The sequence below is a fragment of the Kogia breviceps genome, chromosome 15 (genome assembly GCF_026419965.1).
Source record: "Kogia breviceps isolate mKogBre1 chromosome 15, mKogBre1 haplotype 1, whole genome shotgun sequence".
NCBI lineage: Eukaryota > Metazoa > Chordata > Mammalia > Artiodactyla > Physeteridae > Kogia > Kogia breviceps.
In genome coordinates this window covers 27,062,531-27,087,303 of record NC_081324.1, presented here as the reverse complement: position 1 = coordinate 27,087,303, position 24,773 = coordinate 27,062,531, and the positions used below count along the sequence as shown (strand labels likewise).

Sequence of the window (24,773 nt, the reverse complement as noted above, 5' to 3'; positions counted from 1 at the left end):
GGAAGACAAGAGGGTTAACCACATGGATGCGTATAACGTGATCCCCGCAGGCGCAGCACACCTGCCGACGTCATCTGGTGCAACTGTGAGCCTCCGGGGAAGCCTCCAGCACTGGAACTAGATGTCTCAAAGGTAGGCACTGATCAACCACAAGCAGAAGGAGGCCGGCAACCCGAGCTTCTCTGGCGTCTGCCGCCTTCCACATCCAGCCTTCCCTCTTCCTGGCCTCTGCTGTTTCCCAAGCCCTCCCCACAGAGTGCCACTGCTGCAGCCAGGCTGTCTTCCTGCTTTGTCCTCCTTGCCCCAGTGCCAGCGCGGCAGCCCTCCCCGCCAGATCATCTACTGCCTCTCTTCCTGGAGACTCAACCGGAAACCACGGGCATCAGCTTTAATTTGCTGTTGGGTTTGCTCTCAGATTACAAAGTAGTGTCGTACTAAACCGTGTAACTAGATGAAATTGAGAAGAAACCCGTGGCTAAGTGCTGCTGAGGGTGAATGATAAGGTGGTTCTACCAGCCAACAAACACAACGGACAGATCAAGTTCCTCTGGCTTCCGCCCAACACAACTGACATATTCCCATGCTTCTCTTCGGGAATAAAGAAAGGAAAACATTCTTTACTTCCATAATTTTAATTTTTCCTCCCTTCATACTGGGAGAAGAGAAGAGAAAAAGACTGTATTTAGAGAAAACAAACAAAAAATCAGAACAACGGTTCTTGGGGGGTAGGGAGTTTTGTTTTCCAGCTATACGAGCTCACCCACCCCTAGCCTTCTGAGTGTGAACTGTGAAGTGCCACTCTCCTGTCTCTCTCCCTTACGGGGACCACTGCACTAGAGGATATAGGTTAAAAGATGGAATTTGCTTGGCTCAGTAAATAAAGAGGGAGAAGACTTTTTGAGGATGGTAAATGAACAGGCAGCTTAGAAATAAATTACCAAGTGGTTTAAGACAGAAGTTTTGGGGTTGAAAATCAACAATGGAAGGGATTTTGGTACCAAGCTAACTGCTGTATGAATGGAGTTAATCTAAGAACAAGAATCAGTGGGAACAGGCACTCCCACTAACCATAGCATCCATATGCCTCTCTCTTTCTCTCTCTCCCCTTTCTTTTTTAAAAAGAACAGTCTACTTTGACAGTTTGCCTAAGAATAATCATTTTATACAAAGATATACAAAGAAGATATACAAAAACTGGTTTAAAATCCGAGGCAGATACATGCGTTAACCATTTTCCAGTCCGAAAACCCTGATGACAAGTATGTCATCACTTAAGTCTAAAGGAAGGCCGGCAAAGGCTGGCAAGGCCCGGGCGACCTGCCGGCCGCAGCTACAGCAAAGCTATGCTCCGAGTGCTGGTGGGCACAGGAGAGCAGACTTCTCAAATGCAGCCTGAAATGCATGGCACTGACTTCACAACCGCCCCCTGGGACACTCATCTGCCCACTTGTGACGGCTCTTATACGACACTAGGGATGCAAATGGTGGTTGTCTAATCAGCAGGTGACAAGTATCGGGTACTGTAAAAACCAAGATGCCTGTGAAGAACCTGCCGATCTTTTCACTTCATCTTTGCTCTTAATACCAAGATATCACACTGTACATGGCTGGCTCAGACATGACAATGCTGCAAAAGACAAGAGCTGAGAGGTCTAAGCGTTTACCGTGTACAGAGACAGTACTGCAGAGCAACAAGAGCGTGACCTGGACCTGGACAGGCCCAGTGAATGCCAGCCCCAGCCCTCAGGGGCTGTGTGATGTGGGACAAATTACTTAGTCTCCTTCTGTCTCCATTTCCTCATCCACAAAACCAGGATAATAAAAGTTCATATTGCATAGGCTTGTTATGAGAATTAGAAGAGTTAAAATCTTAACTCGTTAACATCAAGTGAGTTAAAACAACAGTGCCTGGCATGCAGTAAGCACTCAAGAATGCCAGCCATCATTTTATATTATATACATTTGTACCTGGTCGGCCTGTTTATGGGTGAAAATAGTTATGGGAATGGGGGACCACTGCCATGTAGCCTTCCATGTTTTTAGAACAAACCATTTTTCACAGCTACCATTTTGTCCGTGTCAGCCAACACTGGTCAACCCCCAGACTCACAAAACAGAACCACCGCCTTGGCTCCAAGTTAAAGCCCAGCTAACCTCTATCGGTCTCAACTGAAGTCTCATCTTCTGTGCCTGTCCCCAGCCCCAGCTTGTGACGGGGCAGCACACAGTCATGTCATCAGAACCAAATTCGATCCTAGATTGGCTTGCCCATGGCCTTGCTTCTTCTACAAGGATAGTAACAGGGCTCTGGGCAAGTGCCTACAAAAACTGGTTTAAAATCCGAGGCAGATACATGCGTTAACCATTTTCCAGTTAGTAGAGCCCAACAGACGGTATGCTGTGCTGCTGTGGATCATCACCAGGTCATCATGTGTGAAGACTACAGATGCCACCTCCCCTTCTCCTGTGGAAAACTTCTAGCCCTTAACCACAAAGCTTTTTACTGACCTGCTGAGCTTTCAGGGTCAGATGTAATTCAGAGCCCGGCTTCAAACGGATCTGATCCTTGGCAGGAACCTGAACTGAAAGAAAGGCAGCCATGCCTCGGGCAGCCACTCGGAACCTTAAGTGTTAGGGAGGGATCAGAAGAAGTAAATGACTATTAAAGTAAGCATTTTAAAATAAATACCATATTTTCTATTAGAAAATAAGATGAACACATCTCCAGACCTACTGTTGTTGTTAGCCTCTTCAGGAAAACTGTAAATATGATCAAGGAGTCTTTATCTGACCTTCCATTATCACCACCCAAACAATGAAAACATATTTCAGTCTCAGGAATGAAAGTGTTGGCAAAGATACAGAATAACTGGAACTCTCAGCCATGGCTGGTGGGAATGTTAAAAATGGTGCAGGTGCAGGTGCTGTGGAGAACAGTTTGGCAGTTCCTCAAGAAGTTAAATATAGAGTAACCATGTGACCCAACAATTCCAAAAGAACCGAAAACAGGTGTTCTAACAAAAACTTGTAAACAACTTTCACAGCTGCACTATTCACAATAGCCAAAGAGTGGATACAACCCAAATGTCTAACAACTGATGAATGGAAAAACAAAATGTGGTGTGTCCATACAATGGAATATGATTCAATCAAAAGAAGGAAATAAGTACCAGTGCATGCTAAAATATGGATGAGCCTTGAAACTTTATGGTAAGTGAAAGAAGCCAGACACAAGAGGCCACATATTACATGATTCCATTTATATGAGATGCCCAGAACAGGATATATATAAAGTCAGGAATCCATCAGTGGTTGCCAGAGACTTGGGGAAGAGGGGAATAGGGAGGGATTGCTTAGTAGCTACAGGATTTCCTTTCGGGATGACAAAAATGTTCTGGAACAAAACAGTGGTGATGGTTGCAACAACATTGTGAATGTACTAAATACCACTGAACCGTACATTTTATCTTTTTTTTTTTCTGGCCACGCTGCGCGGCATGCGGGGATCTTAGTTCCCGACTAGGGAACAAACCCACGCCCCCTGCAGTGCAAGCACGGAGTCTTAACCACTGGACTGCCAGGGAAGTCCCTGAATTGTGTATTTTAAAAGGGTTAGCATGATAATTTTATGTGACGTGTATTTACAATTTAAGTGAATCAAATCACACAGTCCTGCTAAATTCTACCACAAACAAAGCAGTGCGATGTTAACTGTTTGGATTGGGTGGCTCCCAAACTTGCAGCAGGCTATTCCGTAAGAATACTGACATCAGAATAGTAAGAATTCCTTTCAAAGCAGATAAGGCCTTTAAAAGAAACCCATGATGCAAATAGTCTTAGGAGATAAACTGGGGCTAGTGGCAAATTCTTTCATACCTTGGAATTTTTAGCAACAAAAACCTGAATGTATTTCTCATTACTTATGCTTTTAATCAGTTAACTTCCACTCATTAACAATTCTGCTAGACGGAGTCCCTCATGGGACCTGGGTTTCCCTGACAAAGTGCTGGCAGTGAAGCAGCTGACCGGGGTAATTTAACCTAACCTTGCACACCGTCACTGGCTCAAAGACAAAAAGCAATGAGTAGTGTGGTCAGGTTACCAAGTCAAAATACAATGAGATACTGCTAAAAAAAACTCTTTGAACATAAAAGTTGTTTTAAAATGGAAAAAAATAAACACTCTTTTTTAAAAATGTAAAGATGTAATCAGGCTCTGATTGTTTTCTTCTCAATCTCTGGGAGGACCCTAGCTCAGCTCCTAAATAGAAAATCTATCAAGTATCGCACCCCCTAGGTATGTGCAGGTGTCTGTGGCCCGTTTAGAAAAGCAAGAGCAGGTGCTTCCTCACCTGTTAGACAAGGGCGACTTCCGGCCCAGCCCAATTGCCCTGAGAATCCCTGAACTGAGCCTCTCCTCGGCCAGCAGGCTCTGACGGGCCTGAAGCATGAGCAGAATCCGAATGACAGACTCCGTCAAGGCCGAGTCATTCTGCTCGGTCTGAACCAGGGACAGCTGCAGGACTTGGTGCCACCACAAGAACAGCTTTGCTTCTTCCTGCATAGAGCTGGTGGGGTGGGGGGGGAATCAAATTCAGAGTAGATTCTTTCCACTCTCATTTAACTGAAAGTCCACACATGAGTTTTAAGTGTAAGGGACATTTAGTACTTTAAAAGCTTAGGCTGACAGGTAATGCTGTTAATCAAGTATTTGCACAATAAAGGAACAGCTGACATTTATTGCCCCTTCTACATGCCAGACAGCATATAGGAGGTCGACATCCTTTCACTTAATCAAGTGAGGTAAACGTTGTTGCCCCTACTTAATGGATACGGAAGCTAAAGGTGGTGCTTCAAAATACCTGTTTTAGGAAATAAAAAGCCCGCTCAGAAAATCAGCCCATGCAAAGAAAATCTTCCTAAAATAGGTGTCACTGTACCTCATAGCCTTGTTTGTTTCTTATGTATCACTTGGGTCTGTGCACTTAAATGGACATTAACTTAAACCCAAATTCAAGCTATCCCAATCCCATGGGTCGGCTGTAGGCAACCGGAGGGCCAATATACCTTGGATACACCTGTTCCAACCACTGGCTTAAGAGAAGCAGCACTTTCATTTCGTTCCTTAGCGTCTGCTCACTATTTAGACGCTGAAGCAAGTAGACATAGAGAGTCAAGTAGCTGCCGAGGGACAGGCACTCCTGCAGAAACTCTTCGATGGTGAGCTCGGGAACTTGAAGGGACACCAGAATGGGGCCCCAACCTAAATTCTGATTGAGGGAGCCTAAGGAAAGAACACCAAGAGGTAGAGAAAGGTAAGAGCAAGAATCAAACTATTTAACTACTCTAATGAACCTTTTCACTTTAAAAGCTTCATGTCGAGAAAACACCACTCACATTGACCCTGGAGGGCCTGACAAGGCCTCACGGCTTGGACTGGGAGCCCTCACACTAAATGCCTTTGTCCTGGCTGCCGGTGCAGAGGGTATCATGAAGTCAGGTATCATGGCTGCATTTTCATAAATCACCTCTTTCACCATATTATGATCATTAAAATCACATGTAGACACCACCTCTCCCAGTTATCTAAGAATTTTAACTTTACCTAATACCACTTTTTTTTTTTTTTTTTTTTTTTTTTTTTTTTTTGCGGTATGCGGGCCTCTCACTGTTGTGGCCTCTCCCGTTGCGGAGCACAGGCCCCGGACGCGCAGGCCTGGCGGCCATGGCTCACGGGCCCAGCCGCTCCGCGGCACGTGGGATCCTCCCGGACCAGGGCACGAACCCGTATCCCCTGCATCGGCAGGCGGACTCTCAACCACTGCGCCACCAGGGAAGCCCCCTAATACCACTTTTAAGTGTGCTATGAATACTTATGCTTTTCCGAGGGATATTATTATTGCTCTATCCTTCATAAGCATTTTTTAATTATCAAAGTTTAGTTTGACTCATATCTTGACAGAAATTCTTGAAAATGTTTCACAAATCGAAAAAACAAATTTGATTTTAGCAGCAAACAGTAAACAAATTTGGAGCAAGAGTGTTATCCTAATGGGTCTCAATTCTCTGGGGGGAATGGGAGCAGGGTGACATGGTGACACACATAGCACCTGCCACAGGGGGACACGGGAACATGGATTATTCACGTGTTGTCAAGAAAGGGCATGGGCAGGTTGCAGGCACTTCCTACCATTCTCACTCCAGTACCCTTCGTTCTCCCCTATTGTGTGCACTATGATGTATATCTGGGTAACAGAGTCAAGAAGTACTGCTCTGAGCAATTCTTTTCAATCAGATCAGGCTGTTTCTAGAATCTGAGAGTTTAGAGGTAGGAAACAAGAAGACAAAGCAGGGGTGGGGGGGCGGGAGGGGAGGTGGGAAAAGAACTCCATAATAGTTTAAAACACATGACAAAATGCAATAAGAGGACAAATGAAAAACTTTAACAAGTGACAAAATAGAGAAAATTAATACAGTGGATCATTATTATAAAGATTCTGGTATATAGCATTTGTTTTTAGGACTATGACTAGGCCTATGACATACACAATTTGCCTACCATAAAAGGATTGGTCTGACACTCCAAAACCCACATAAAATGAATTAGAGGTTCCCTCCCTTGAAACATGATGGTACCAAATGAGCCAAAATTTCTCATGCTAACTGCACATCTTTATGAAGAAAACAAACTATATTCTGAAACATGAGCAACATTCACAGAGATATTAGAACAGTACAATCCCTCAACAGGAAGGGTCTGGAAAGGTATCTCCTTCAGACAAAGCTTTAATCTTCCTTGGAAAAGATGGGTCTACTGAGAGCCTGACAAGACCGTCCTCTTACCCTCTTTGAAGTAAGCAGTGATGCAGGCTTCCGTCGTCTCGGCCATGTGGCGGACGGAAGCCAGGCTCTGGCAGGCGGCTGTTAACAGGGGCAGAACCACCAGTCCATGCACTTTCTGCCCAATCCAGGTCTGGATACTGCCTCGGAGGAACTCTGCTGTTGGGATAGTCGCGTTGTTCATCATCATTAGGACTTCCATAAAGAGGCTGCTGAGGGCCATGTGGCGGGTCTGGCTGTCCAGATCTGAAGGGGAACATAGACAACACGTTTGCAAAAGGCTGCTGGTATGACGATGTGAATGCGATAAAGGGAACAATGGTGCTTCAAACTAGCTGCTCTCCAGGGACCAGAAGGAAAATCCTTCTGCGTTTAGCTTTTAAGGAGAGGATGTGGCACATACATACTTTGTAAGAGCAAAGCAGGAACTACTGCAAGATCCTTGGTTACAGCATGTGGCCAAGCGATATTTAATAAATAGACAAAATACACAGATCTCAGGAGTCATTTGGTAAACTAATTATAAACAGTACCTCCACCCCTACCAATGCCAAAGTTGTAAATAATTCTAGAATGATGTACACAGAATGAAGGTTATTATTTAAAACTAAATATAAAAGAAAAGGAAAAACCTTTTTACAGACTCTAACTAACTCCTAACAGCAGCTCTTTTACTTCTTTGTTTTTTAAATAAGAAAAATGGACAGACTGGGTCTTCCCAAAATATTAAGAGGTGAAAAAAAGAATACAACACAAGAAAAAGAGCAAATTCATTTTAAAAGAGAACTGCAAATAAGTGACTGAGGTAGATTCCTTCTTCACATTCAAGAATAGAGAATATTTTTCACTGAGGGTGTGTTGAGAAAACTATTCATCAGGCATAATTTTTGAATTGTACACTTTATTTTTTTTATTTTTTTTTTTTTTTTTTGCTGTACGTGGGCCTCTCACTGTTGTGGCCTCTCCTGTTGCGGAGCACAGGCTCCAGACACGCAGGCTCAGCGGCCATGGCTCATGGGCCCAGCCACTCCACAGCATGTGGGATCTTCCCGGACCGGGTCATGAACCCGTGTCCCCTGCATCGGCAGGCGGACTCTCAACCACTGCGCCACCAGGGAAGACCCACTTTATTTTTATTTGTTTTTTCTTTTTTGGCTGTGCCGTGCAGCTTGCAGGATCTTAGTTTCCTGACCAGGGATTGAACCCACGGCCCTCGGCAGTCAAACTGCAAGGTCTTAGCCACTGGACAGCCAGGGAATTCCCTTCATCAGTCATAATTTTTGCCAATTATTTCTAATTCTCCTTGAGTTGGATTCATTGTTTTAAGGGAATAGAATTGTGGCTTTCTCACCTCCAGCTTTGGTATTTATGTCAACGTTAGTAGGGAGGTCTTATCACACCCATCAAACCAAACTCACCCACTTGCACAGTGTACAATAAACCCTAACTTAATGTTATCATAAGATCTACTGATTATCAAGCAAGGAATTTTTTATATGTGTGTGAATATGTGTGTGAATCTACTTTTTTATGTATAAATATTCTTGGTAATAAAGGCCTTATCTCTGAATTCCAGGTGAATAAAATTTTTTTCAGATTTTAAAAAAATTTTATTTTGGGGCTTCCCTGGTGGCGCAGTGGTTGAGAATCCGCCTGCCGATGCAGGGGACACGGGTTTGTGCCCTGGTCCGGGAAGATCCCACATGCCGCGGAGCAGCTGGGACCGTGAGCCATGGCCGCTGAGCCTGCGCATCCAGAGCCTGTGCTCTGCAACGGGAGAGGCCACAACAGTGAGAGGCCCACGTACCGAAAAAAAAAAAAAAAAAAAAAAATTATTTTGTTATTGAAGTACAGTTGATTTACAATGTTGTGTTAATTACTGCTATACAGCAAAGTCAGTTATACACATATATATATACTTTTTTTTCATATTCTTTTCCATTATGGTTTGCCACAGGATATTGAATTTAGTTCCCTGCACTATAGAGTAGTAGGACTTTGCTGTTTATCCATTCTATATATAACAGTTCGCTATCTGTGAATAGCGATTTTAATCTATCTTTTAATTATGATTCATGGGAACAAAAAATGATTGCAATAAGCCTCCTAATAGATCACAGCCTCTCCCCTTCCCATTCATCATCAACATAGCCTACAAATGTTGTTCTTAAAAACCAGAACTGATTCCATCACTCTTCTGATTAAGATCTTTCTAGAATGCCCTTCACTCCTTTGCCTGGCTATTATTCAATCTTCATGGCCCAGTTACATATAACCAACTCTAAATCAATTTCTCCAGTATTGTCTGCTAATTCTTTCTTTTTTTTTTTTAACTAGTTTGCATACCCCAAACTGAGGGATATGCAAACTAGTAGATGATGTCAAACGTTTAAAAATGGTTGTACCAATTTACTCTGTGATCAGCAGTATATGAGAGTTAACACTGATCCACATCCTCACCAACACTTGGTATTGAAAACGTTTTAATTTTAGCTATTCTGGTGGATGTGACAGAGTATGCCATCAAGTTCTTAATTTGCATTTCCCTAAATATTAACAAGGTTTAGCATGTTTCATGTTTATTGGTTATTTGAATATTCTCTTTTGTAGAATGTCAATTTAAGGGTCTTGTTCATTTTTTTTTTACTGGATTGTCTTTTTCTTATTTTACCCAGTGTGACAATCTTAGTCATTCATATTTAATGTAATTACTGATGTGAGTGGATCTAAATCTACTATCTTACTATATGCTTCCAATTTGTACCTCCAATTCTACATTCCTTTTTCTCTCTTCAAATATTCTTTTAACATTTTCATAGTGGTTATCTTACAAGTTACAACATGCATTCTTGATTCTTCAAAGTCTGATGTTAACTGGTTCCCAGACAATGCTAATTTCCTATTACCTTCCCTACTGTCACCATAACCCAACAACACATTACTATTACTGTTTTATAGAGTCAGATTTCATTTAGATTTTCCTATACATTTACCAGTTTCATTGTTCACCCTTAGTCTCTTCCTATTTATCTTCTCTTTATTAGATCTTTCTTTCTAAGCAGATTTTGGTTATATTTTGTGGTTCTTTTTATAATTTCTTAAGCTCAGTGTTTATCTAATTGATTTTCAGCTTTTATAAATTTTAATATAAACATTTAAGACCATGAAATTAAGCTTCACTTTAGCTGAATCCCACAAGTTTTGATGCTCTGTTGTTTTAATTCAGTTCTAAATATTTTACATTTCTCTTGTTATTGTTCCTTTGGTCATCAGTTATTTAAAAGTTTGCTTCTGGGCTTCCCTGGTGGCGCAGTGGTTGAGAATCTGCCTGCCGATGCAGGAGACATGGGTTCGTGCCCTGGTCCGGGAAGATCCCACATGCCGCGGAGCGACTAAGCCCGTGAGCCATGGCCGCTGGGCCTGCGCGTCCGGAGCCTGTGCTCCGCAACGGGAGAGGCCACAACAGTGAGAGGCCCGCATACCGCAAAAAAAAAAAAAAAAAAAAAAAAGTTTGCTTCTTAATTTCCAATGTATAGTTTTCTCCCTGCTGGTTATATTTTGTTACTGATTTTTAAGTTCATTGCACTGTGGTTAGAATATGTGGTCTATCTGATACCAGTCCTTTGGGATTGATTGAGATGTGCTTTAACCCTAGTAATGGGTCAAGTTTCTTAACTGTTCAATGTGAGACTGATACAGTGTGCATTCTGCACTTACAGGGTATATTATTCTCTACATACTCATTACATCCAGCTGTGCTACTCAGACATCCTATAGTCTTACTGATTTTCTGTCTACCTGATCCATCAGTTACTGTGAGACATGGGTCAAAATCCCTCACCGTGAGCAAATTTGACATTTCTCTTCCTAGTTCTGTCAATTTTCACCTATGCATTTTCTTCCTGATGAATTGAACCTTGTATCAATTTCCAACGACTGTCTTCATTTTTAATAATGCTTTTTTCTTATTTATTTATGTAAGTAATATGTGTTTTTCATGCAACTTCAGGGCAGGATCACACAACGAGATTGTCTGGCTTGGTAATGCTTTCTGCCTTACAGTCCTATCTGTCTCATACTGATATAGCTGTACCAGCTTTCTAATTTAATAGCTAATGTGACTGCCTTGTAGAAAGCTTTCTATATCCTATGCTTTAGATATACTTCTTATAAACAGCTTAAAACTGGATGTTGGGGCTTCCCTTGTGGTGCAGTGGTTGGGAATCCGCCTGCCAGAGCAGGGAACACAGGTTCGAGCCCTGGACCGGGAGGATCCCACAGGCCGCGGAGCAACTAAGCCCGTGCACCACAACTAAAATAAAATTTTAAAAAATAAATACATAAAAAACTGGATGTTGTTGATTATTAATCCAGTCTGACAATCTTCATCTTTTAACCTGAGCATCAGTCCATTTACATTTACCAATATATTTAAATTTTATCTTTTTATTTTGGCTCTTTTTCTTACCTTCTCCATGTTTCTTGCCTTCTTTGGATTGAACAAAATTTGGCCAATCCTTTTTTTTTTTAATTTAATTAATTTATTTATTTATTTTTTGGCTGCATTGGGTCTTCGTTGCTATGTGTGGGCTTTCTCTAGTTGCAGAGAGCGGGGGCTACTCTTCATTGCGGTGCATGGGCTTCTCATTGTGGTGGCCTCTCTTGCTGCAGAGCATGGGCTCTAGGCGTGCAGGCTTCAGTAGTTGTGGCGCGTGGGCTCAGCAGTTGTGGCTTGCGGGCTCTAGAGCACAGGCTCAGTAGTTGTGGCACATGGGCTTAGCTGCTCCACAGCATGTGGGATCTTCCTGGACCAAGGATCAAACCCATGTCCCCTACATTGGCAGGCGGATTCTTAACCACTGTGCCACCAGGGAAGTCCTGGCCAATCCTTATCTCCTTCTACTAACTTAGAACTTACATATTTTATTTCTATTCTTTTGGTGAATTGCTTAGAATTTTTACCATTCATATTCTATGAAGACATAAATTTAATCAATCTCTTGACCGCCCCCAAACAATATTAAAACCTTAGAATGCTTTTAACTCAACCTCCTTCCTAACTTATATATATTTGTGGTTATATAATTTAATGTTAGCTTTTGCTTTTTAAACCCCTAAATGATGATTACTGTAGTTTTATATAGGCAGTTTTTGTTTATATTTACCCACATTTCACTACTTTCTCTGCTTACTTTTCCTTCTTGCAATTCAAGCCTTTCACCTGTGATCACTCTACTTCTACCTAAAGAACATGCTTTATTTACTACTTCCTTTAGTGATGTCCACTGGGACAAACACGCTCAGGTTTCAAGGAAAACATCTTTATTTCATCCTCATCCTTGAAAGATGGTTGTTCTTAGTTTACAATCCCAGGTTACAAGTCATCTCCTCACAGCACATTGAAGGTGTTGTTCCACTATGTTACAGCTTCCTCTGTTGCCAATGAGAAGCCGGCCGTCCTTGTAAACGATGAATGTTGTTCCTTTGTCCCCAGTGCTTCTGCAGTTGCACTACAGTATGTACAGGTGTGAATTTCTTTCTATCTACCCTGCTTGGGATTTGCTGGGTTTAATGAATCTAAGGATTGTTGTCTTCCTTTCTCAGGGCAGGTTCATTTCTAACTCATCCTTACCCTGAGTAAGCCATCCTGTGTGGTAATGCACGGGAGGTCCTTTCAGGCTCCTATCTTAGGCAGGCCCTGGGCTTCATCATCTCCCCTAATCTAAGGAGTGTCAGCAAAAGCCAGCCTCCGTACTCCACCTACTTTTATGGTCCTCCTTTTACTTAGTTTCTGACTTCTGAGATTTTCTGCCACCTTGTCAATAAGTTTAATTTCTGGTTTCCTAAAAACATTTTATCCAGCATCCTTAGTTGTTTTCAGCAGGAGAGGCAATCAGGATGTCCAGTCCACCAAACTGCTAGGAGCACAAGTTCTCATATGAAGTTTCTTTACAAGCTTACAGGTGATTCTGAAATGCCCTTCCAGTTAGGAGCCAAAACATCCAGGAATGCTGCTCAATGGATGGTCTCTGGTTATCTCCTAATCATTATATCTAGTCATCTAACTTAGTCCTCAGCCCAGTTAACCCCACACCAGCAACTGACAGTGTCTACACCTCCTCAAGTTCTTACCATTCATGCCACCCACCCCCGCCAGTGCTGAGATGACAAGTGTCCCTATGGTCCAGTCATCTCTCTGACCACTGCTTCTCTGTAAACAGGAATGAGTGTCCGGACCATCTTCCTGATCTCAAGATGCATTATACACAGCAGGAATGCATTTACTGAGTGAATACATGACTCCACCATAGTCACTTACCAGGTGGTTTAAAAACAATGATATCATCCAAGAGCTTACACATTTCCTGTTCAAGGACTGCTAACGTGATTTTTCCATTTTGTTCCAGGGAGCTGAGGAATTGTACCATCTGATGAATGAAGGCTCGGCATTTTGGAACTGCATCCTGACAATAAAAAAAGGAGCATTCAAATGAATCCATGCATGCAGTGTTAACTGGATATTCCCTGGGAGCACAGCACTGCACTGGGAGAGGACAGAGCAGTGAGTCATATGAGGACAGACCCTGTGTTGGGGAAATAAAAATCTTTGGTAATACTTAGACCAGAACCCATGTTCTCCCAAATCCCAGTAGTAGTTTTTACTACATGAATAACAACATTAACTACACATTAAGTACTTGCCAGGAACTTTTCCAAAAACTTTTATGTTCATTATCTGATCTAATCCTCACAACACTTTGAAGGCAAGGTATTATTATTTCCAATTCAGGTGAGAAAACCAAGGTCAGAATGGCAGTGAGTTGGGGATTTGAGCTTGTCAGACCTCAAACTCATGCTCATAACTTGCTGCCACTCTGCTGCCAATGACATTCAAATCAGTAAACGCACAGCTCACTGTCGGTCCTCAATCCTTTTCACCTCTTGTTAGCGTGTGACATTGCTAGTAGGTAAAGGCTTACCAGAAGAAATAAATGAAAATGAAAGACCCAAGAGGCCAAAATGATATACATCCTCCAACTTTTTCTATTGAGCCATTGCAGGATTCGAGACAGTCCTCAGTAGCACTTACACTACTACCAGCCCTGAAGAACACTCTACCTTCTAAAGGACCCACTTAACTTACAAGATGTTTCTGGCTGTCAGTAGGAACGGAAAGACCTGCAGACACTTTTAGGAGCTTCACAATTAACTCAGCAGAAGATTCCTTTGCCAGGATGATGGATGGCTGGTAATGGCTGCTGAAATAACCTAACACACTCTGATATGACACAATATCCACAAGATGCCATGAGAGTGAGCTTGTCTGTCCAAGGAGAGTAAGTAGAGGAGAATCCTAAAAATGAAACACACATTCCTTTAGTTCCAGAGCTCCCATTTTTTCCAGAAGTATGCATCTCTACCTAGTCTATGGAGTGACCACTAACATGGCCTATGATGAGCAGAGATGAGTTAAGAAGTCAAGTAAGTACCTGCTCAAGTTAGGAGTACTCGTGAAAGTAATAACCAAAGTTCTGGCAAAACACATTAAGGTTTTTAAGTATTCAGAACCCAATTTTCAAAGGAACTCTATGATCTGGTGGTAGAACAAGCAATTAAGGAGATCTAAATTGAAATTGATTTTTATATTTGGTATGGTTCCCTTAGACTATGAACTATATAAGAAAATCAGACACCTAGTTGAAGGCACATCCCGTATGCCATGCATATATTCACACTGAAAGAGGCACTAGGGAAACAACTTAAAAACCAGAACTTCATACAGAGTGAGGATCTAGAGAGCCTTGCCAAGTCTTTATCACAGGCTCTCCAAACTTACTTTTTGATCCACCAGCTGATCTTCCTTTGCCAATAAAATCATCATGAAAAGGAGGCAGACAATCATGCTCCGGGTCTCTGGGTGGGGACTGGGATTCCAGGCATCAGAGAGCACACTGACCCAGTTGACTTCACAGAGGACAGACCCCAAAAACAAGAAGCAGCTCTTGGGGCTTCCTCGTTCCACCTAAAAGGGAACAATGTTTTTAGCTATGTATCCTAAAAATGTATAGAAATCAATGTTTTCTAAATTATATATCTTTTCTATTATACTTTTTTCCCAGATTATAAAAATCATTCATAACCCTTCTGCCCTCAAGAGATTTAGATTATAATATTTTTCCTTCCATGTTCAATGTATGGCACACCTTTCAGCTTGTTTGGAGTTCACTATTTATTCCACTAATTCTTTTTTTTTAAATTTATTTAATTTATGTTTTATTTTTGGCTGTGTTGGGTCTTTGTGGCTCCGAGTGGGCTTTCTCTAATTGTGATGAGCTGGGGCTACTCTTCATCGCCATGAATGAGCTTCTCATTGCGGTGTCTTCTCTTGTTGCAGAGCACAGGCTCTAGGCACACGGGCTTCAGTAGTTGTGGCACGCAGGCTCAGTAGCTGTGGCTCGCAGGCTCTAGAGCGCTGGCTCAGTAGTTGTGGAACATGGGCTTAGCTGCTCCGCAGCATGTGGGATCTTCCCACACCAGGGATCAAACCTGTGTCCTGTGCATTGGCAGGCGATTCTTAACCACTGCGCCACCAGGGAAGTCCCTATTCCACTAATTTTTAACAGGAAAGGAATGATCTTCCCTAGCTCCAGCCAGAGTGGCAAATCCCTGTCACAGTAAGTCACTGGTGCTCAAGGGAGCCTACCACAGTCCTCAGATGTGCTGGGCAGGACAAAGGTGATATATCTACTAGTCATTGTTCCCAAAGCCGAGCGTGCATCAGAACCACCTGGAGGACTTGCGTGGGATGGGGGTTGGGGGGGCACCCATAGAATTTCTAATGTCCTGTATCTGGAGTAGGAGCAGGAATTTGTCTTCCTAACAAGTTCCCAGGTGGTACTGATGTTGCTGGCCCTAGGACCATACTTTGAGACCTACTATATTAGCATATATAATTTTTATATGGCCTTTTTAGTGTAATGCTGTATTATAAATATATCCCCATATCATTAGTCTTCATAATTTTTGATGACTACATAATGTTTGTTTGTTTGTTTTTTGCGGTACGTGGGCCTCTCACTGTTGTGGCCTCTCCCGTTGCAGAGCACAGGCTCCGGATGCGCAGGCTCAGCGGCCATGGCTCATGCGCCCAGCCACTCTGCGGCATGTGGGATCTTCCCGGACCGGGGCACAAACCCGTGTCCCCTGCATCGGCAGGCGGACTCTCAACCACTGCGCCACCAGGGAAGCCCCTACATAATGTTTAATTATCCCATTTAAAATATAATGGGGATGGATGGGGGGCAAATGTATTATAAAGTACATAATCAATATCAAAGTTATCTCTTATAAGCCTATTTCAAATCTGTTTAAAATAAAACATGGCTAGCTATAAATTTTTCCTTTAAAAAGATTAAAAAGCTCAACTCCATTTATAAAATTGCAATCAGTGGAATTTGATGATTCATGTCTTCCAATTAGTACCATCATTATATCATGCTATTTGCTCACTTTCCCTTTTAGAAAATGATTCTTCATCCTCCTTTATAATTTGTTCTCTATCTTCACCCTGGACCCCCTCACAAACATACTTTACTATGCCACCAAGACTCATGGAACTGAAAGGTTCCCAGCTTCTGGGCCGGGCAAAGTCATCTATCATTAGACTAAAACTCCTAGAGATACAAAGTCTACAGCATCCCATATAGCTAAAGCTGCGCTCTTACTTAAACGCTCTCTTACAGCTCTTTAAACAAAGGTTCAATTCCATATTCATAATGATGATGAATACCTACTTTGTGCCTGTCTCACAGGCTAAACCTAGCTATAAAATCGTTCTTAACTTTGTATTTCACTAAGATGACTGTCCTCAGCTTTCCTTAGAGCTCAGCTACAGAGGAGGGGCTGACAAGAGCAGCAGTGGGTGGGGTCTCCACTTACAGCACTAAAAGACTGCAGTACATTTCACTAATTGTCATAAATAACTATGGATCTGCAGTAATTAAAGCACTTAGGGGCTTCCCTGGGGGCTCAGTGGTTGGGAATCCACCTGCCAATGCAGGAGACACAGGTTCGAGCCCTGGTCCGGGAAGATCCCACATGCCGTGGAGCAACTAAGCCCGTGCACCACAACTACTGAGCCTGCGCTCTAGAGCCCACATGTGTGCCACAACTACTGAAGCCCGTGCTCCTAGAGCCCGTGCTCTGCAACAAGAGAAGCCACTGCAATGAGAAGCCCATGCACCACAATGAAGAGTAGGCCCTGCTCGCAGCAACTGAAGAAAGCCCGCACACAGCAACAAAGACCCAACGCAGCCAAAAATAAACAAATAAATAATAATTTTTTTAAAAAAAGCACTTAAAGTGTCTCAATAATAAATGTGAATTAGGTTATGAGTAAACACAAATGAACTGGTGACTATGAACAAATAAACTGAAATGATCATAAAAAGCTAAGACAAGGTTAAAGGGTTTTTTAAAACAAAAACTTAAGAACAACAGAAATGCCTGACTGGTATGCAAGTGACACTACTGTACCTGTTTTCTGTAACTATTGCTTCTACTGCAAAAACTCCCGCACATTTACTGGGACTTTTTCCAGGCCATTTCATGTCTTTTATATGATTACGATGCATTACTGGTTGTTACAATGTACTTCTGTCTCCTACAACCTAATATCCCCCTACATAACTGCTTAAAGAAACTAATGGTTTGAGTACCAATTTACATTCTACTTAAATAGAACATTTAACAAGAAGTAGTTTTAATGATACTATCCTAGAAAAACATGCATTCACAGAAACGCCAAGATTGAGTGTGACAAAGTAATTAAACTATGTATTCATATGACAATATCACCGAAGTCTAGGGGATGACTGTCATATTACAGACAAAAATCTTTCTCTGGGTTTTAAAAATGGTCCTGTAAATGCTGTCCAGTCATCTACTAACACAGTGAAATGATGTCCACAGCAGCACAAGCACTGTCTGGGCGATACAGAATTCGTGCAGGGTCCACACTGTCACCCACTGCAACTGGGCCTGAAACCCACAGTGAACAGGTTGCTCCCAAGAAGCCAGGCTGTGACACAGAGAATGAAGTGCTTACCTTGAAGAAGGCCTCCATGAGCATCTGGTCAGGATGCAGGTCCCTCCACGGGAGTTTCCGGTAGGCACTGTGAAAAGCATACAGAATGAACTCTGGCATTTTAGGTGCTGTACACGCTTCACAATAATGTATCAGGTGTAACCGAAGGGCTCCGTCATCACCGGGCAAGAGCTTATCTAAAATTGAGAAAGAAAACATAGCTGAAGACCTTTTGGTGTATCTTTAAAACAAATAAGTAAAAAACTAACACAAAACACATATTTGAACAAACAATCTAAAACCTAACATTCTCAATAATTACCCAGTTTCAAAGATTTTCACATACCAGGGAAAAAAGTGATGGCAGAGTAATAATAAAGAATGGTAACTTACTTACTAGGGTAACTGGAAGGAGCAGCTGGTATGAGGGAGATAACAGGGGTGAACAGTTTTTCTCTAAAACTCCTAAATATATGACTTTTTAACTCAAATACACTTCCACAACCACAACCAACTCTAGACATCCCTTCAGTCTGTTTCCTTCAGCATTAAGTCCAGTCTCGTGCATTTGATACCTCATTCATTTGGCACCTTGGAGAAATTGAATGTTCCTCAAAAGGAAATGTTGGGCTTCCCTGGTGGCGCAGTGGTTGAGAGCCCGCCTGCCGATGCAGGGGACACAGGTTCGTGCCCCGGTCTGGGAGAATTCCACATGCCGTGGAGTGGCTGGGCACGTGGGCCATGGCTGCTGAGCCTGCGCATCCAGAGCCTGTGCTCCGCAATGGGAGAGGCCACAGCAGTGAGAGGCCCGCGTACCACAAAAAAAAAAAAAAAAAAAAGGAAATGTTCCAGGGACTTCCCTGGTGGCACAGTGGTTAAGAATCCGCCTGCCAATGCAGGAGACACGGGTTCGATCCCTGGTGCAGGAAGATCCCACATGCCGCGGAGCAACTAAGCCAGTGCACCACAACTACTGAACCTGTGCTCTAGAGCCCGCGAGCCACAACTACTGAGCCCACGTGCCTAGAGCCTGTGCTCCGCAACAAGAGAAGCCATCGCAGTGAGAAGCCCACGTGCCACAACGAAGAGTAGCCCCCACTCGCTGCAAGTACAGAAAGCTCACGCACGACAACGAAAACCCAACACAGCCTAAATAAATAAATGTATTTTTTTAAAAAAAGGAAATGTTCCAAATGACTAAATCTTAACCCTTGGTGCAGTAAAACTAGACTGTTAACTGTCATTCAAGTAAGTCACTCTAAAACAAATTTCACACTCTTCTGTGACCTGAATCACTCAGTATTATCCTCACAAGTACCAATTACTTTAATGCCCTCAGGAGGATTTAGTCTGAAACAAATGTTTTCAGACTTTCTGGTTCTAAGCAAAGGAATGGAATTTGGTCAAAGCAGAGAGAGTCACATACAACGAGAGCAGAAACCTGACGGGAGTTTCTCAACACTGACTTTTGAAAAATGACTAATGAGCATCAACACAGGGTACCAGTCGACTTATCACTGCTAACATTCCTGTGCCCTCAATCCCCAGTCCTCATGAAACAGTAACGTATGTTTTTAACAACCTTTTAAGACAGGGGTAAAGAGTAGCATTTGTTTAAATATGGATAAAAATGATAGTTTTGTTTAAATTAAGATGGATACGTAGAAGGTGTCTAGGAGGTAATCTCTTAGGACCAGACGGAGCATCTCTAGTCCCAGCCCAGACACAAATAATTTCTCTGACCTCAGATGAATTCATTTTGCTTTTCAGGTCCTCATTTTTTCTCATCAAGAAAAATAGCTGAATCAGATGATCTCACTAAAAGGCTATAATTTAATACTTCTTCATCTTGCTGTGCATAGTTCTTGCTTCCTCTCTCTGAACTGAGCTGCCAATTCTTAATGTTATCTATGTACTCTCCTATTCCTAGGCCACTTTTTTATTTGATATACACGGGCCTGTGAGAGTGCCCGCCCCTTTATACTACGAAACTAAATAATAGCCTTCGTGACAATAATTTTATGCTGAAATATTTGTCTCACTATAAATATGTTGTGGATGGTAATACGCAGCTAGAAGTCTACTTTTCCAAAAAAAGAAAAAAAAAACTGAGTGCTATTAGGATTTCATGTGTTACTCACTGAACCAATACTTTTATCAAGTAGACACTGAGAGTACAGCACTGTCCTAAGTCTTGGGTTGGGGGGAGATAAAAAGAAGAATGTTTCTGTGCCTAGAGCTTATATCTTATAATGGGGGCAGGAGGGGAACAGAGAGGAGATCAGATATATAAAAGGTCAATCAAAAATACTAGATGGGGACTTCCCTGGTGGTCCAGTGGTAAAGAATCCACCTTCCATTCAGGGGACGTGGGTTCGATCCCTGGTCAGGGACTAAGATCCCACATGCCGCAGGGCAACTGCAGAGCAAATAAGCCCATGTGCTCTAGAGCCCATGCGCCACAACTAGAGAGCCCGTGCACACCGCAGCTACTGAGCCCGTGTGCTCTGGAGCCCATGTGCCTCAACTAGAGAGAAGCCCATGCACCGCAACAAAAGATCCCGCATGGTGCAACTAAGACCCGATGCAGCCAAATAAATAAATAAAATAAAATAAAATTTTAAAAAATGCTGGATGAGGTACATCTAGACAACGGTATATTATTCAGCACTAAAAAGAAATGAGCTATCGAGTCATGAAAGACATGGAGGAACCAAAGTGCATATACTAAGCCAAAGAAGCCCATCTGGAAAGCTGCATAATGAATGATTCTAACTATATGACATTCTAGAAAAGCTAAGATTATGCAGAAAGTAAAAGAAATCAGTGGTTGCCAAAGGCTGGGGTGGGGGAGGGATGAACAGACAGAGCACAGAGGATATTTAGGGCAGTGAAACTACTCTGTATGATACTGCAATGGTAGACACATATCATTATACATTTATCCAAACCCAGAGAATGTACAAGCCCCAGCATGAATCCTAATGTAAACTATGGACTTTGGGTAATAATGTGTCAGTGTAGGTTCATCGGCTATAACAAATGTACCACTCTGGTGGGGGATGGTGATAGTGGGTGGGGAGTGAGCTATGCATGTGGAGGAGGGAGGAAAGGGAATACGGAAACTCTCTGTGCTTTCTGCTCAGTTTTGCTATGAACCTAAAACTACACTAAAAAAAAGTCTATTTTTGTATATATATAAAATATTGGATAATATACTGTTTTATATTATAACATATATATTATTGCTATATATATTTATACATATTACTATAATATATAGTCTATTATCTGATATGTTATCTACTATATATATTGTATACAAAATACTGGATGACATATTGTTAACTCCAGGACTCAGTGCCACATAAACACATGGTAGCCACGGGGGTGCACCACTCAGATCTCCCTTCAAACAGAACTTGCCACAGATCAGGGCACAGCACCTTCAGCACCTGAGTCGAGGCCATCCTCCTCCCAGGTAGCCCTCAGCCAAAAACTAAGCACAGACCTGGCTGCTTCCGCCCAAGGTAGGATCCTCAATACAGAATCTTCGCGCTAGAACTCCCTAACCAGCTGGCCAATACTTTCTCAGAGCTGTCCTGCAGGCTGAGACTCTTCCTACTCTCCCTTCACGGGTGTTAGGCCTGCACCAGGGTCTGAAGGCTTTCCTTGCCCACGCTTATTCCTCTCCCTCTTATTTTCACAGGTATTACCCCAAATAAATCTCAGCATCCTGGCTTCATCATGGCGTCTCTTCCCAAGGATTCAAACTGCAACAATGTGCTATAAAGATTTAGAGGCAGGAGAGAAATGTATGCACATGAACAGATATGCAGGAGAATATAAAGGGCCCGAGGCTTCATCCAGGTAGTGGAATCAGCATAAGCAAAGAAGTGGCAGAGGGAAGATCCAAGGACTTTTAGGGGACAGTGAGTAGAGCAGTATGGTTGAATGGAATGCTTCCATAAAAAGAACAGCACATAATGGTGAAGTGCTCTGAGCCAGACACATTTGAATGCTGAGCTAAAACATTATTACATTTAAAAGTTTCTGAATAAGAATATAATAGCATACAAACAGAATTTTTGGAAAATCAATCTAGTAAATAGGCAGGAACAGAAATGAGATATCAAGGACAGTTAGGAGGCTATTGCAAGAATCTGCGTTGGGTGGACCTAATATCCTTACAAACCTCCCAATACAAAACATTTAGATACACTAAGTAAAATACAACTCTGAAAATGCACAGCTACATACATTCAGTGGAAGAAAAGGGGTCAGAAGCAGAGAGACTAGGAAAGCAGAGTATTAAACTGATGCGGAAGCCTCAGTTGCCCTGGAGCTGTTTGCTTATATGGGGTTTTCAACAGCACAAGGAAACAGAAAACAAGATCTTCTAAGGACTACACCCTCACTGAAAGGGCAGATAAGCCGGGAGGGGAACAGATCTTCTCTGCCTTAGCCTGGACTAGGAGTCAGGGTGGCAAGAAAGCTGATTGTGATAATTGAGTATGGGGTTTGATTTCATGTATCTGTATAGTGTGAGAAACCCAAAGCCAAGGAACTACACAGAGCCAAATGGCAACAAATGCAGATCTTCTCTGGAGGCAGACACCCTCATCCTAGTCCTCATGGAATTTCCACAGATAAAGTCTCTCTAAATATGGGCTCACAATAGAAAATTACAAAATACACAAGGAAACAAGTCTCTGAAGGAAAATCAAACAGAAGCATGAGCCACCCCCAAACAAAGAAACTTGAGATGATGGAATTACTGCATACAGCTCATAAAGGAAAGTAAGTATGTTTAAACATTTTAAAGTAATAAAAATTGAAATTCTAAATTAAAGAAAGAAGATGCTATCAAAAAGGATCTGGATAGGGACTTCCCTGGTGGCGCAGTGGTTAAGAATCCACATGCCAATGCAGGGGACAGGGGTTCAAGCCCTGGTCTGGGTAGATCCCACATGCCGCGGAGCAACTAAGCCCGCGAGCCACAACTACTGAGCCCGTGTGCTACAACTATTGAAGCCCGCACGCCTAGAGCCTGTGCTCCACAACAAAGATGAGCCACTGCAATGAGAAGCCCATGCATCACAATGAAGAGTAGCCCCTGCTTGCTGCAACTAGAGAAAGACCGTGCACAGCAATGAAGACCAAACACAATCAAAAATAAATAAATAGGGGCTTCCCTGGTGGTGCAGTGGTTGAGAATCTGCCTGCTAATGCAGGGGACACGGGTTCGAGCCCGGGTCTGGGAGGATCCCACATGTCGCAGAGCAACTAGGCCCGTGAGCCACAACTACAGAGCCTGCGCGTCTGGAGCCTGTGCTCTGCAACAAGAGAGGCCGCGACAGTGAGAGGCCCACGCACCGCAATGAAGAGTGGCCCCTGCTTGCCACAACTAGAGAAAGCCCTCTCACAGAAACGAAGACCTAACACAGCAAAATTAAATAAATTAATTAATAAACTCGTACCCACAACATCTTAAATAAATAAATAAATAATTTTTAAAAAATAAATAAATATTTTTAAAAGGATCTGGATAAATTTTACAAACAAACATTACCCCTAGAAACTGAAATGAAAAATTCAATGGATTTCTTTTTTAAAGCAGACTAGACATAGTTGAAGAGATGGAGTAAGCTGGAAGAGAGATCTCAAGAATTTGCCCAGGGGAATTCCCTGGCAGTCCAGTGGTTAGGACTCTGTACTTTCACTGCCGAGGGTGTGGGTTCAATCCCTGGTCGGGGAACTAAGATCTCACAATACACTCGGTGTGGCCAAAAAAAAAGAATTTGACCAAAATGAAGCAGAAGAAAACACACCAAAAAAGTGAAAAGTCACAGAAGACAGAATGAGATTCACCATGGGGGAAAGAGTATTTGAAAAGAGAAAGCCATAACTGATGACATTCAGCACTACTACCTCCTGAAAAAGACAAGAGGTTACACACTTCACACGAAATAATTGTATGCGTGACCTTTCTTTGGTCAAAGATGACAGCCTACCAAATAAAGTAAAAGTGAATAAAGTAGAAAAGCAGAGGCAAAAGATTAACTGAATTACTTAAGGAAAAGTGAAAACTAACCAGAGACATGATATAACATCTTCCTACCTTTAAAACTCTCGTGCAATGAGTCAATGCAATCAGTGAACAACTGCACAATGCTTGAGGCCACCACAGCATCACTCTCCAGCCAGGGGTAATGTCGTTGGCTGCTTTAAATAAAAGAAACACACACTTAGAAGGGAAACACTATGATTAACTTACTGTACGTCCCAGAGTCTGGGGTTTGCCTAAGTTCTAGAAAACTCTGTTATGTAGCCCTAAGACACATTTAGAGCACTTTAAAGACTGTAAATTCCTGGAGGTGAATTGTAGCTTTTAATACCAATCATATAATTTTATTTACTTTCCTTCCTAACCTTTATTCCAGTGTAATTAAGTTTCAGAAGTGTGCTATCTAAATAACTATTAAATTAACACCTTTTACAACACATCCAATTTATGCCCTGAAACCCATCCCTTGTATATCTTGGTTACATTTTGAATGCCTTAGAAGACAGTTTTTTCTACCTAAAGCATGGGGGGTGAAAAGTCATGTAAAAAAATATGGTCAAAAATGAACAGAGAGGAAATAACCAAAGGAAAAACTCTTTATATGAAATTTTTAGTTTCTGAATCTGGTATAGAAAGTTCAATATAAAAATAAATTCCATTAGTTCTTCCGGGAAATAAATAGGAAGGCTAAATTATGGTAAGCAGTCTCACAGTCACCACAAAATCCTGAAGCTTGGGTATTGTCTAAGGATAGCCCTCTGGGGAAAGTAAAAACCCAGAA

The 24,773-nt window shown here is 42.2% G+C and overlaps 1 protein-coding gene across 2 annotated transcripts in view; it reads right to left on the bottom strand.

Moving 5' to 3' along the window:
* EPG5 (ectopic P-granules 5 autophagy tethering factor) overlaps positions 1-24,773 on the bottom strand; it is a 125,437-nt gene that overhangs the window by 2,073 nt on the left and 98,591 nt on the right. For both annotated transcript variants that reach the window (XM_067014402.1, XM_059041017.2), the window contains exons 35-43: positions 24,047-24,150; positions 17,947-18,122; positions 14,677-14,862; positions 13,984-14,193; positions 13,159-13,303; positions 6,843-7,085; positions 5,067-5,283; positions 4,352-4,567; positions 2,509-2,623 (exon numbers count right to left, since the gene is read on the bottom strand). In XM_067014402.1, the coding sequence (XP_066870503.1) occupies positions 2,509-2,623; positions 4,352-4,567; positions 5,067-5,283; positions 6,843-7,085; positions 13,159-13,303; positions 13,984-14,193; positions 14,677-14,862; positions 17,947-18,122; positions 24,047-24,150 (1,612 nt within the window). The remainder of the gene's footprint in view (positions 1-2,508; positions 2,624-4,351; positions 4,568-5,066; positions 5,284-6,842; positions 7,086-13,158; positions 13,304-13,983; positions 14,194-14,676; positions 14,863-17,946; positions 18,123-24,046; positions 24,151-24,773) is intronic.